This window comes from Neopelma chrysocephalum, unplaced genomic scaffold (genome assembly GCF_003984885.1).
Source record: "Neopelma chrysocephalum unplaced genomic scaffold, ASM398488v2 Primary Assembly neopelma1_84, whole genome shotgun sequence".
Taxonomy (NCBI): Eukaryota; Metazoa; Chordata; class Aves; order Passeriformes; family Pipridae; genus Neopelma; species Neopelma chrysocephalum.
The window spans coordinates 10950465-10963750 of NW_020897746.1; the positions used below are offsets into that span (position 1 = coordinate 10950465).

Genomic DNA, 13286 nt, shown 5'->3' on the forward strand with positions numbered 1-13286 from the left:
CTTGTAGCCCTGTATGTCCCCGTTCTGGCTCTCCACGGGCGGCGGTTCCCAGGTGACATCCAGCTGGGTGGCCGTGGCCGCCTGCACAGCCACGTTCTGGGGCGCTCCGGTGGGCACTGCAGCGAGGGAGGGGAGACATCACTGCCCAGCCGGGACCGGGGAGGGGAACCCCAACACTGACGTGGGGGGTGCACTGCCTAGCTGGGCAGTGTGGGGTACCAGGGAAGCAGAGCTCCCTCCCCGCAGCCCCTGGGGACTCACCTGCTTCCCCCACAAACACCTCCTGGGGGGGGCTGGGGGGCCCCTCTCCCACGGCGTTGTACACGCTCATGCGGATCTCGTAGCGCCGGTGCTTCATCAGGTCTGGGGGAAAGGGACAAGGGGTGAGTAAGGCCCTCTCTGCGGTGGTGGTGGGGTCCTGCTACCCCCAGAGGACCCGGCAGAGCCCCCCTCACGGGGGAAGAGGGGTTGTCCCCAAGGAGCAACCGGGGCAGACAGGCAGAGGGGCCCCTGGGTGTCCCAGTTCACCCCACAGTGCAGGCAGGCGGAGGGGAGGGACACACAAGGGTGGCAGTGGGGAGGACACAGGGGGACACAGGGGAGTGGTGACTTACTGTCCAGCTCGTACTGGGTGAGGGACACCTCGCTGAGGTTGTGCACGGCGTAGACAGCTGGGCAGCACGGGCAGGAGAGCAGGTTAGTACCCCGCCTCCCAGCACCCACCCCAGCATGGCCAACCCCCCCAGGGTGGGCCAGGGATCCTCTGCAAGGGCCCTGTCATCACCCCCAGGTGCCAGCAGGGCTGTCACAGCACTGAGGAGCCTTTCCATCCTCCAGCCCCATCCCCTGAGTGGCACAAGCTGGGTCTGGGCATGGGGGTCTCCACAGGGGACAGGGTAAAGTCCTGTCTCGGGCATTGCCCTTGTCACCCGTATCCCTGCTGCCCCCAGAGTGGATGTGACCGTGTTGTTCCCTGTGGGGGCTGAGGACAGCAGCACACCCAGACAGACAGCAGGACATCACACAGACCCCCATGTTAGGTACAGACACCTGAGCTACAGGGACACGGGGGCTGCGCACAGCGGGACAGAGCCAGTGACAGCACACAAGCGTGTTAGAGACCACGGACCTGGTGGCACCAGGGGCCCTGTGACAACTCCAAGGGGCACAGCCTGACCCCGGTACCCAGGACAGGCTGGGGTGCACAGGAAGCTGCACTGCCCCGTCCCCCACCTGCCACCCCCGGGTCACCCCCAGCCCCCCATCCCCTGGGTTGGGGGGCCCATGGGCACTCACGGGTGAGCTCAGCCCACGTGGCACTGGGGTTGCTGATGCCACGCAGGGTGAAGCCGCGCAGGCTGTCGTACACCAGCTCCCGGTACCGCAGCCGGAACCCCAGCAGGATCCCGTTGATCTTGTCCTCGGCCGGGGGCTGCACGGGGAGGGAGGACAGTGAGGGGCTGCTCTGACCCAGGGCTCCCCAGCACCCCGAGGTGGCTGTGCTCAGAACACCTCAGTGCCACCCCCCGAGGGGCCAGGTGGCCAACCCTGTGACACCCCGTGGTGCAGAGGGGACAGCACCTGCCAGCGGATGAGCACCGACGTGGTGGTGTGCGGGGTGATGGAGAGGATGGTGGGAGCTTCCTCAGGGGCTGTGGGAGAGAACAGGGTGGTGAGGCTCCGGAGATGCCCAGGGCAGGGGGGATGCCCTGGGCACAGGAGGAATTCCCTGGGCAGTGGGGGCACCCCCTCTCCCTGCCCCAGGAGGTGCAGCCCGTGCTGACCCGCCTGCAGGGTGGTGAGCGACTCCGACTCCTCGCTGTACTCGCTGTCCCCGATGTCGTTCGTCGCCTTCACGCGGAACTTGTACGAGGTGAAGGGCTTCAGCCTGGAGGGAGCAGAGTGGGATGGGGACAGTGAAGCCAGCAGGTGATCCCCTGAGCCAGTCCACAAGGCCAGCACTTCTCATCACATGGGGAAACCGAGGCACAGGCAAACTACCCAAAGCATCCCCCATCCTCTCCCCAGCTCCCCATCACCCCCCCAGCCCTCTCACCGGTCCACGACGAAGGCGGTGGCGTTGTGGCTGACGGCGGTGGAGTGCAGAGCCCACTCCCCGTCGGGCAGCTCCCTGCTCTGCACGGTGTAGTAGCGCACGGGGGACAGCCCGTCGCTGCCCGGCTCCCAGGAGAGCAGCACGCTGCGGGCCCGCACCTCCTCCTGCTGCGCCAGCGGCTTCCCGGGGGGCTGCGGGCGGGCTGGGGGAGGCAGGGGGCTGGGAGCACTGCGTGGGCACACACAGCCCCCCGCCCCGGGCCGCACCTCCCGGCGTTACCTCTCTTCTCGGTGGTGACCACCAGGGCCTCGGCCGCCTCGCCCCAGCCCTTGCGGGTCTGCGCCGCGACGCGGAACAGGTACGTGGCCTCGGGCTGGAGCCCGGTGGCCGTGAACTGCCGGGCGCTCGCCTCCAGCACCTCCACGGCCGCCGCGTTCACCGCCGTGGTGTTGAGGCGGTGGGTGACCTGGTAGGCTGAGGGCAAGGGAGAGGGATGGTGGGGCTGAGGAGGGGACACCAGCCCGGGCCACCTCTGTGTGTGCCGCTCTCTCCATCCCAACCCGCGCACAGGGACAGCACTGGGGGTTCGGCTCCCTCACACCCACCCAGGGATCGGCATCCAAGTGGGGAACTCCAGCCCTGAGGGCTCTGAGACGCTCAGGGGATCCCAGGGAGCTGGTCTCTGCCTCCCCACACTGATTCCTGCTCCCACAGGACCTCTGAACCCCACTGCAGAGCATCCCAGTGTGGCATGACAGAGACGGCTCCCCACCTACCCAGGATGACGCCGTTGGGGGCTGCGGGCGGCTGCCAGACGAGCCGCACCAAGGTGGTCCTCACTTCGGGGAAGAGGATCCCCACGGGGGGCCCGGGCACTGGAGGGGAAGAGACGGGGTTCACCAGGGAGCTCAAAGAGTGTGGGCAAAGTGCCAGATCCCATCTCCTGGGAACGGGAGCCCTGGGTGTCCCGGTCAGGGGGAGAAGGATCATCCCAAGGTACAGGGACGGGATGGGATGACCTTAGGCACCTGGGGACCCCCGAGCCCACCCAGGTGCTGTCACCCACCGTCATCCAGGGTGCGCTCAAGGACGGGGGGCCGGCTGGGCGCTCCGTCGCCGATCCTGGTGAAGGCCAGCACGCGGATCTCGTACAGCGTGTACTTGCCCAGCCCGGTCAGCTGGGCACTGCGGGAGGCATTGCCCTCCGCCAGCCAGAACTGGGCACGGCCCTCCGAGCCCTTCTCCTTGTACATCACCTGCAAACAGACCCCGTGTGACACGGCCGGGCAAGGCTGGCACCCGCGGGCGCCAGCTCGGCAGGGTGGCACAACTGGGGACCCGGCGGCGTGCGGGGTGATTCCCCCCAGGGAAAGCCAAGGTGCTTCCCAAGGTCGTGGATGAGGCTGCAGGGCACAGGCAGGGGATGGGCAGGGCTGCAGGCAGGAGCTCACCTTGTAGCCCAGGATGAGGCCGTTGCAGTCGGCCTCGGGAATGTCACTCCATCGCACCATCAAGCTGCTGGAGGAGGTGGCCAGTGCTGACACATTGCTGGGGCCGGAGGAGGGCACTGGAGGGGGGTGACAGAGAGGGTCAGTGGCCGGATGGGCCGGGGTGGCCGCCCAGTGCCACGGGGTGGGCAGCGGTACCTGACTCCCGGGTGCGTCCCAGCACCGAGCGGCTCCAGGGCCCCGCTCCGATGGCGTTGAAGGCTTGGACCTGCACCCGGTACTCGGTCCACTCCTCCAGGTCCTCGATGGTGAACTCCCGCTCCACGCGGTCGCGGATCACGTGCACCGCCGGCTGCCCCCGCCCGTCCGCGCGCGCGTACCGGATCTTGTACCCCACGGAGTCGGGGTTCCCGTTGTACTCCTGCTCCAGGAGGGGCTGGCAGGGACAGACAGACAGACACCATCACTCCTGATGTCCCACAGCTATCCCACCTCCATCCCCCTCCAGTCCCTGTGAGCCCCATGCCCGCAGGGCACAGGCCCCACTCACCATCCAGCGCAGCCACAGGCTGGTCTCGCTGGCTGTCCTCAGGGTGACGTTGGCAGGTGCCATGTCAGGGGGGGCTTGGAGGGTCTGGATCCTCCGGGAGGGGAGGCTGGGGGGGCTGGTGCCCACGATGTTCACCTGGCGCATGCGGAAACTGAGAGAGGAGAGAGGGGTCATGGGGGGAGCTGAGAGGGCCCCGGTCCCCCGGGGAAGACACTGAGGGGGTTCATGGTGGGGAACAAGAGGGCTCTGGTCCCTTAGAGAAGACACCGAGGGGGGTCACAGAAGAGGGTGAGAAGGCTCTGTTCCCCCAGGGATGACACCCCAGCCCCGCCCTGGCCACTCGCCTGTAGTAGGTGTAGGGCTTCAGGTTGGGCACCTCCATGGAGCGGGTGTCGGGCTCATTGGCCAGCTGGTGGACGAGCCCCCACTCTTCAGCCTCGCCATTCTGGCCCACCTGTGGGATGGGAGTGGGGTGAGCTGCTCCCCAACACCCCCTCGCTCCCCCTCGCTGAACCCCCCGTTACCTGTGCCTCCACCTGCCAGCGGGAGATGGAGGTTTTGCCATCGTAGCCCGGGCGAAACTGGATGGTGACAGAGCGGGGCCCGATGTTGGAGATGCCCAGGTTGGTGGGGGCACCAGGGAGCTCTGTGGGGACAGGGCGGGATGGGTGGCACCGTCTGCTCGCCCCCCCCAACACCACCCACATCCCCCCCCGGCATCCCTACACCGCCGACCTCACCTGGGGGGACCCCCGAGGAGATGGTGGAGGAGGAGACCTGTCCCTGGCCCTTGGAGGTCATGGCGGCCACCTCGATGGTGTAGGTGGTGAGGGCGGTGAGGCCGGTGACGCGGTACTCCAGGGTCACGTTGGGCAGGTAGTGGGTCACCCGCGTGTTGGTGCGGTTGTACTCCTCCCACGAGATCCGGTAGCCTGGAATGCACCCCCCGGGTCAGCCCCCTGCACTGCCCACCCCGAGGGGGCCAGGGGCGGGCAGGGAACACGGGGGAGATGCTGTGGGGTGGGAATGGGGACAGGAGGAGGTGCTGTGGGGTGGGAACGGGACAAAGGGGAGATGCTGTGGGGTGAGAAAAGGATCAGGGGAAGATGTTACAGGGTGCAAAGAGGACCAAAGTAAGAAGGGGATTAGGGGAAGATGCTGTGGAATGGGAAGAGGATAAAGGGGAGATGCTGTGGAGTGGGAAGGGGACCAAGGGAAGATGCTACAGAGTGGGAAGGGAACTGATACAGGAGTCAGTACCTGCTGGTGCTCCCTTACCTGTCAGGATTCCATTCTTCTCCAGCGGCTCCTGCCAGCTGACCTTCAAGGATGTATCCAGGATGTCACTGAAGCTGAGGTGTCCCACGGGGCCGGGCACTGCACAAACACACCCAAGCTCAGCACCCACGGGACCCCCACGAGGAGTGAGCGTGGAGGGGGCTGCCCTTGGACGGGGCTTCCCGTGGCCCGGCAGTGGGACCGAATGGCCCCGTGTGGGGCTGGGGGCCGCTCCCCCCTCCCCGGGGGCCCCTCGAGGGTGGGCAGGGTCCATCCCCGTCCCGCCCGTACCGTCCTCGTGGGTGCGCACCAGCTGGGGGGGGGCTGCGCGGGCCGTCCCCCGGCGTGGTGAAGCACAGCACCGAGGTGAAGTACTCGGCGAACTTCCGCAGCCCCGCCACGTATCCCACGTGCACGCTGTCCTGGAAGTTGGGCCGCACCGTCACCACCGTCGCCTCCTCCTCGTGCTCCGGCTCCCACGCGATGAGCTGTGGGGAGGAAGGAGCCGGGGGGGTGAGGGTGTTGCTGCCTCGCCACGCACCATCCGTGCCACAAACACCATCCTCGGGGCAACCCCCCCCCGGCCTCCCTGCGTTAATTCAGAGCTGATTAAATATCGATGCCTCTCACGGAGCGTGCGCCGTGATTAACTCCGTCGATAACGGCGCGGGATCGCCCGCCCGCATCCAGGAGGGATGTTTGGGCATTTAATTGGTATTGTGCGAGATAGCCTGTAGCAACTTAATTAAACACTAATTAGGCCCTAAAAATACTAATCAAAAATACTAAGTGGCATTTAATAAGAATGTTAAATATCCTGCTCACGCTGGTTATCTCATCCAGCGGCAATTAAATTCCCGAACTTCGCTTCGGAGTGGATTAAGACACAAGTTTAATGTTTTAATTCAATTTCATTAATGTAAATTTGAATTAATTGCAACTTGGAATTAATTACAGAGCATGGGAGACTCCGAGCCCATGCAAGTGTTAAATAACAGTAAATATTATTTTAACGGTCAGGACACATCCAATTAAAATCCAGGATTTCAGCAAGGAGGAGCCAAGACAGTTTGTGAAGGTTGACCAAGGAGCTTTCCCCTCCCAGCTGCCCCAATTTTGGGGGGACCACGGGAGTTGCCCCTCACCTTGTACCCCTGGTTGATGCCATTGATGAACTGGGGGCTGGGCGGGTTCCAGGTGAAGCGGATGGTGGTGGAGTTGGTGGCCTCGGCCTGCACATTCCCTGGGGGCACCGTGGGGACTGTGGGATGAAGGGACAGCTCAGAGTGGCTTCAAGCTCCACAAGGTCCCCCTTGTCAGCTGAGTGCCAGCCCCCCAGAACCTCAGGGTGATGCCCCTGGCTGGGCTCTGTAGACCCTGGTCACCCATCCCCAGCACATCCCAGTCTCCCTGGGACCCCCACATCCTGCCACCCATCCCCATCACCCCAATGGCACAACCTGTTGCTATCGGGGTGCCCAACAAACCCCTGCCCACCCCTGCTTGTCCCTGCCTGTCCCTGCCCATCCCTGCCCACTCCTGCCCATCCCTGCCTACCTCCCTGCAGGGTCCACTCGGTCACCTTCATGCTGTAGACCCCCAGGCCGGCGCTGTTGTACGCAGCCACCTCGATCTCGTAGTTGGTCCAGATGATGAGGTCCTCCAGGAGCAGGTTGTTGACCTCGGCGTTGGTGATGTTCTTGAACTGGTACCCCACGGGCAGCCCGGCCAGGCAGTACCTGGTGACCAGGTGCCATCAGAGCTGCCGGTGGCCCCACCAACACCAGGGGTGTGACCCCCGGGCTCCCCCCCCGGCACCTACCGGATGATGTAGCCCTTGAGGACACCGTTCTGGTGGCTCTCGGGCGGCGGCTGCCACTGGATCATGATGGACTGGTTGGTGCGGCCGCTGGCGATGACGTTCTGAGGGGGTGCAGAGGGGGGCTCCTCGGGCAGGGACACCCTGCGGGGACGAGGCGGGATGAGCACCCAAGGGCTGCCAGCCCCCTCTGGGACCCCCAGGCCTGGCTCACCTCTCCGTGTCCTTGCTGAACTGCCCCCTGCCCACGTCGTTCACGGCGCAGAGGCGGAACTGGTAGGAGCGAGCGGGGACCAAGCCCCGCACGGTCACCGACGTCACCTCGGGGTCCACGCTGGCCAGCAGCACAGTCCAGGGCGCGTCTGTGGGGGTACAGGGGCAGCGGGGTGGGGGACCTGACCTGAAGGACGCTGGGGTCCCCTGCCCAGCTGATGAGTCCCGGAGTCCCCAAGCTCCCCAGAGCGTCCCCCTGCGCTGGGGTGGTGCTGCGGACCTTCCCCAGTGCCAGCAGGGCCGGGGGGGTGGGAGCAGCCCCTTACTGTTCTCGGAGACCTCCACGACGTAGCGGAGCAGGGGGCTGTTGCCGTCGAAGGGTTTGGCCCAGGTGAGGTTGATGGCCCGTTTCTCCTGGGGGCTCAGGGCGGCCACGGGGCTCTCGGGGGCGTGGGGGAGCTGCCTGGACAGGGGGGTTAGGGAGGGAGGGAGGGAGGGAGGGGGACAGCCCCGGGTGTGGGGTGCCGGCGGGGAGGAGGGGGGGGTCTCACCGGACACGGAGGTGGGCGCTGCGTGAGTCGTTGCCCCCGGTGGAGATCACCTTGCAGGTGTAGGTGCCGATGTCACCCGACCAGGTCTGGGAGATGTGCAGGGTGCCCGCCTCGTCCAGCCGCACCCGCGGGCCGCTCTCGGGGCCCAGTGGTGCCCCATCCTTCTCCCAGACGTACCTGTGCAGGGGGGACCCAGGTGTGCTGGTGCCCTGCAGCCCCTCAGCGAGGAGAGGGGACTGGGGCTCCCTGTCTGCAGGGCACCAGGTGGCACTGCAGGACCACCAGCACAGAGCTGGGATGGAGGACCCCCACCTCCCTCCCCGGGCACACAGACAGCGGTAACAGCAGCCAGGTTGGGTGTGCCTGGAGCCCCCAACCCTCCCAGCCCCGTCACACTCACCTGACGTCCACGCTGGGGTCGTGGGTGACCCCACAGCTCATGACAGCCTTGGTCCCCTTGATGACACTCTGGTCCTGCGGTGGGTCGGTGATACGTGTCCTTGCTGTGGGGGGAATGGAATGAGCCACTGGCACTGCCCAGAGGGCTGCAGGGGTGGCACCGGCAGGGACACCCCAAAGATCAGTGCCCATCCTTGGCAGTCCCAGAGAGCTCCATCCCGCACCGTGCCCACGGAGCCAGGCAGGGTCCACCCCGGCTGCCACAGCACGGGTGACACGGGCACTCCGGGCAGTCCCTTACCCCAGACCACCAGGTCTGCAGACGCCTCGTCCACGCCGCGGGAGTTGGTGGCCAGGCAGGTGTAGGTGCCGGCGTCGGGGAGGTGCGCGGGGCTCAGCAGGAGGCTGCCGGACTCCAGCAGCGTGAACCGCGGGAGCTGCACCGAGCCGCTGGCCAGGACCCGCTCCCCTGGGGACACGGGGGACCCCCGTCAGCCCCAGGGCCACCGGCCCAGCCTGGTGGCCGCCGAGCCCGGCAGTGGGTTGCCCCCAGCCCCTTTACCTTTCTGCCAGGTGATGGCCGGGCGCGGAGCCCCCGAGGTCTCGCAGTTGAGGATGACGGACATGCCGTCGATCACCGTGCTGTCCTGGGGACCCCGGGTGATGTTGGGGGCGATGCCTGCGGGGCACAGAGATGCACAGCCCCCCCTGCAGCCCTTCCCTGTGCCGAGCCTGGAGCTGAGCCACTCCAGGAGCATTGTGAGGGAGGGATCCCATCCACACAGGAGAGTCTCCTGGGGTCCCTGAGCCTCAACCAGGGGGTCCCTGGCACATCCCACCCGCTACCGAGGCAGGGCACCCTGGACTAGAGGCTGGGGGGGGCTGGCACCTACTGGTCACGGCCAGGTACGTGGTGGTCTGCACCTCTCCAGCTGCGTTGCGGGCGAAGCACTGGAACATGCCGGTGTCATCAGGGACCAGCCCGCTGATCTGCAGGCTGCCGTCCTCCAGCAGCTGGAAGCGGGTCAGCTTCTCCAGGTGGATGAGGGCAGCGTCCTTGTACCAGGCCATCTCGGGAGGGGGGACACCTGCAAGGGCAGAGCCACGTCAGGCACGGGGTCACAGCAGCGCGGGGAGGGTCCTGGGGAGCAGCTCACCTTTGGCTTGGCAGGGGATGGCCACCACCTTCTCCATCTCGGCCGTGATGTGCCTCTCCGGCTCCTTGACGAACTGCGGGGGCTCTGCCAAGGGAACGCGGTGATGGGCAGGGGGCTGGGGCAGAGCCGGGGTCCTTGGGCCACCCCGGTGACCCGCCTGTCCCTCCCCAGCTCAGCCCAGGGCAGGAGCTCACCCAGGACGGACAGGAAGGCCCCCGCAGCCACGGCGGGGACGCTGCTGCTGCGCAGCACAGCCTCGCACTCGTAGTAGCCGCTGTCGGCCAGCGCCGGGTGCAGGATGGTGAGCCGGCGGCTGTAGTCGCTGATCCCGCTGGAGAGGGGCACCCCGTCCTTCTTCCAGATGATGTGCAGCTTGATCAGCGGCCTGGGGGGTGGCCAGGAGTGTGTCAAGACACAGCCCCAAGCGCTCGCTGAGCCACCCGTCTCCCTCCACCCCGCAGGACTCGGGAGATGTGGTGGGAAAGAAGCTGGGGGCACTCAGACCCCCCCCACCTCCCTGTAGGACCCAGGAGTTGTGGTAGGAAGGGACCTGGGAGCACCCAGCCATCCATCCTGCGTGACCCAGAAACCTTGGTGGGAAGGGACGTGGGGGCACCCAGCCCTGGGGCTGGGTAATGCCAGCAGGGAGATCCCCCATCCCCATTCCCATCCCCATCCCGTTACTCACCTGGCGTTGGCCACACACTCCATGGTCACCTCCGAGGTCCCGGCCACCACGCTGGTGTTCCTGGGTGGGACAATGATGGTGGGTGCGATGGGATCAGCTGGGCCACCCACGTCTGGGGAGAAGGAGGCCAGAGGGACAGCCATGAGCACCCCGTGCCCACCCTGGCGTGCCCCAGCCCCCAGAGGAGGCACCCAAATCCTTGGCACAGAGGAGACAAAGGTGACAGGGACCGAGGGTCCCTCAGGGTGCCTTGCCAGCTCTCCCTGAGCCCTCTCCTCCCGCGGGAGCCCACGGCACGGCCACCAGGCAGGGAGGAGGGAGTACATAAAGCAAAATGATGGCACCAATAAAAAACCCTCATGTAGGCGCTGTAAAAACGCGATCAGCTCGAAAGCTGCTGATAGAGCTGAATCCATAAACATGGGCTCCGGGATGTTTATGGCGCTCCGGGACGCCGAGGGATGGGAAAACAGATTAATGGGGAAGGGGGACAGGCAGAGCCCATCACGGATAGGGATAACCCTCATGGAGCAGCGGGAGGGGACGTGGGTGAGGGTCTGACAGGACTGATGCCACTTCGGGGCATCTCCCATGGGATGGGCTGTCACCACTCAAACGGGTCCTGGAGGGACCAAGGGAACTGGAGGGATGAGGCTACAGGAGTATCCCCCAGGAAGGGGCTGATCTGGAGCACTGGGGGTGAGAGAGGGGAACACAGGGCAGGGGTGACACTGCAGCACCCCATCCCACAGCCCATTCCCAGGGCACTGCTGGATCCAGCTGGAGCAGGAGCAGGAGCTGTGCCTGTGACACACCAGCACCTGCAGCTCAGCCCCGAGTGCCTAAATAAATTCTGAGGCAGCTGAACTGTTGTGTCAGCAGAAGCCGGAGCCTCCGAGGAGATTTACTGCAAATTAAATTTGGGGGCGAGGCAGGGCGTGGGGGGGGGGCAGGGCCGAAGGTGGGCAGGGCTGGGGGGGCCAGTGCCCCCCCACACTCACTGGCCACAGTCAGGGTGATGGGCTGGCTCGTCTTGTTGTCCCCGTTCTTGTCATTCACCGCCTGCACGTAGTAACGTCCCGCGTCCGGGGCCACCGTGGACAGGATGACCAGGGTGTTCTCCAGCGTGATGGCTCTGTGGGAGGAGGTGGGGATGTGAATCCAGTGGGGACAGAGACACAGCGAGCCGGGACCCTCATCCCCACCCAGCACCTCACCTGCCCAGGGAACACCCACATGGGACCCCCAGCCTTCCTCCCCCCTGCCCCAGGCACCAACCCCAGGATGGGGGGACCAAGCCCCCCCACTCCAAGCAGAGCCCGTGGGACGGTGCAGATTCATAGGACTTTTCTTTTTTTTCCCCTTTTTTTTCTTTTTTTTTTTTTTTTTTATTTAATGGAACGATCTAATCTGCTGGAAACATAAAATGCTTTGGGGAATATATTTTTTTACCATTAAATATGAGATAAAGGAGTTTTATCTCCTCAATCCCGCTTTGCAAATCGAAAGGAGACCAGTTCAATTCCTGCATAATGGGGGTTACAAATTCAATTCCTGCACGCTGTGGCTGCCTGTGCCGGGCTCCGGCAGCACCGGGACCTGCCACAGCCCCACGGGGACACCTGGCACACGTGTGTGTGCCGTGCTCTGCTCCATCAAACCCTTTTGCCTGCCTTCCTCCCGCCTTCCTCCCTCTCATTTTCATTTTTTATTAAAAAATTCATTTCTCTGCTGACAAACAGCCATTAGTCACCGGGTCTGTCCCGGGGCTTCAGCGCGACGCGCTCGAGACGTTGCTTAAACATCCCTAGTGCAGGGACAAGGGGAAACGCAGCCCCCTGGGTGCGGGAGGGATGCTGGGGGGGATGCAGGGAGGATCCCAGGGGTACTCACATGCGGCTGCTGGGGGAGATCTTCCGCCCCTCCCGGAACCAGGTGACCTGTGGCTGCGGGAAGCTGGCGATGCGGGGCGCGCGGATCACGGCCGCCTCCCCGTGGGACACACTCTGCTGCGTCTCGCCGTCCTCGAAGCTCCCCATGTCTGCAAAACGCGGGGGAGAACCGTGTCAGGGGCTGGGGAGAGGCCGGGAACGCGCCCCGGGGATCCAGCTCCAGGTCTGGCTGCGGAGAAGGCTGGAGGATGCAGGGAGGGGCTCCCCAGTGGGTGCAGGGGGGCTGCTCCGGGGGCTGCTCTCTGTCCTCTCCTTGGCTGGGGCAGCTTGCCTGGGTGGGGAGTGGCTCAGATCCCACCGTCTGTTCCTCAGGATCATCCCTCCAGCACCTGGAGCCGTGCAGCCCCTGCACGGGGACCCCTGTCTGTGTGTTCTCCACCAAGCAGGGGGTGCAGCCACAGCAAGGAGGGCTCAGTGCCACAGCTCCCTGGCCTCTCTCCATGTCCCAACCCATGGCCCAGCGCTGGGAGCATCCCAGCATGACCTTGACTCCATGGACAAGGATGGGACACAGCTGCCTCCATCCCACCCCACCATTCCCAGGCTGGAAGCACACAGCAGTTGAGGGAGACAGAGAGAAGCGGGGGGCATTAAGATGGGGGGGGGGCAGGGGATTTTTATTGACTTCCCTTAATTGCTGTAATTAAAAACATGTAAAGAATCCTTTTTTAACGACTTTGCCATTATCATTAGTTGTTAGCACAGCTGCCTTATTAATTTCTCATTAGCTTCCTGATTTGTCACTGCTCCTCAGGAGGTGTTTAAGGGGATGGGACTAGGGGCAAGCCAGAGGAAAGGGATGCCAGGGAGGGAGAGAGCCACCATCCCAGGCCTCAGAACTCTCATCTCCTCCTCAAATCTTTGGACATTCCTGCCAGTGTCACCCCAGGGATGCTCCGGATGTCCCTGCCACTGTCACCCCAGGGATGCTCCAGGCTCACATGTGCTGGTGATAAGTTGCACCAACACCCAAGCTGTCCCACAGTGCCGGGAGCTGGGTGTCCCCATCTGGTCCCCACGGAGCAGGACGGTCACTTACAGGCCACCTGCACCTCCGTCTGGCGCTGCAGCAGGGCTCCCATGCGGTTGCGGACGATGCAGCGGTAGAACCCGGCGTGTGTGCGGTCCAGAGAGGTGATCATGTACCTGCGGGAGACAGGAGGCACCTCAGCGGT

General features: G+C 64.9%; 1 protein-coding gene across 1 annotated transcript in view; it reads right to left on the reverse strand.

Annotated features, from left to right (window-relative positions):
* Window positions 1-13286, reverse strand: part of SDK2 (sidekick cell adhesion molecule 2) — a 45962-nt gene that overhangs the window by 5460 nt on the left and 27216 nt on the right. The window contains 35 exon segments of the mRNA XM_027691402.1: window positions 1-116; window positions 262-363; window positions 615-671; window positions 1297-1432; window positions 1582-1652; window positions 1785-1888; window positions 2057-2258; window positions 2336-2530; window positions 2833-2931; window positions 3123-3312; window positions 3508-3623; window positions 3703-3940; window positions 4055-4205; window positions 4399-4508; window positions 4579-4700; window positions 4795-4986; window positions 5333-5431; window positions 5624-5654; window positions 5656-5820; window positions 6478-6593; window positions 6890-7071; window positions 7155-7295; window positions 7366-7513; window positions 7691-7827; window positions 7916-8092; window positions 8316-8418; window positions 8616-8783; window positions 8877-8993; window positions 9208-9402; window positions 9472-9555; window positions 9666-9856; window positions 10160-10271; window positions 11161-11294; window positions 12053-12200; window positions 13151-13257. Of these exon segments, the coding sequence (XP_027547203.1) occupies window positions 1-116; window positions 262-363; window positions 615-671; window positions 1297-1432; window positions 1582-1652; window positions 1785-1888; window positions 2057-2258; window positions 2336-2530; window positions 2833-2931; window positions 3123-3312; window positions 3508-3623; window positions 3703-3940; window positions 4055-4205; window positions 4399-4508; window positions 4579-4700; window positions 4795-4986; window positions 5333-5431; window positions 5624-5654; window positions 5656-5820; window positions 6478-6593; window positions 6890-7071; window positions 7155-7295; window positions 7366-7513; window positions 7691-7827; window positions 7916-8092; window positions 8316-8418; window positions 8616-8783; window positions 8877-8993; window positions 9208-9402; window positions 9472-9555; window positions 9666-9856; window positions 10160-10271; window positions 11161-11294; window positions 12053-12200; window positions 13151-13257 (4756 nt within the window).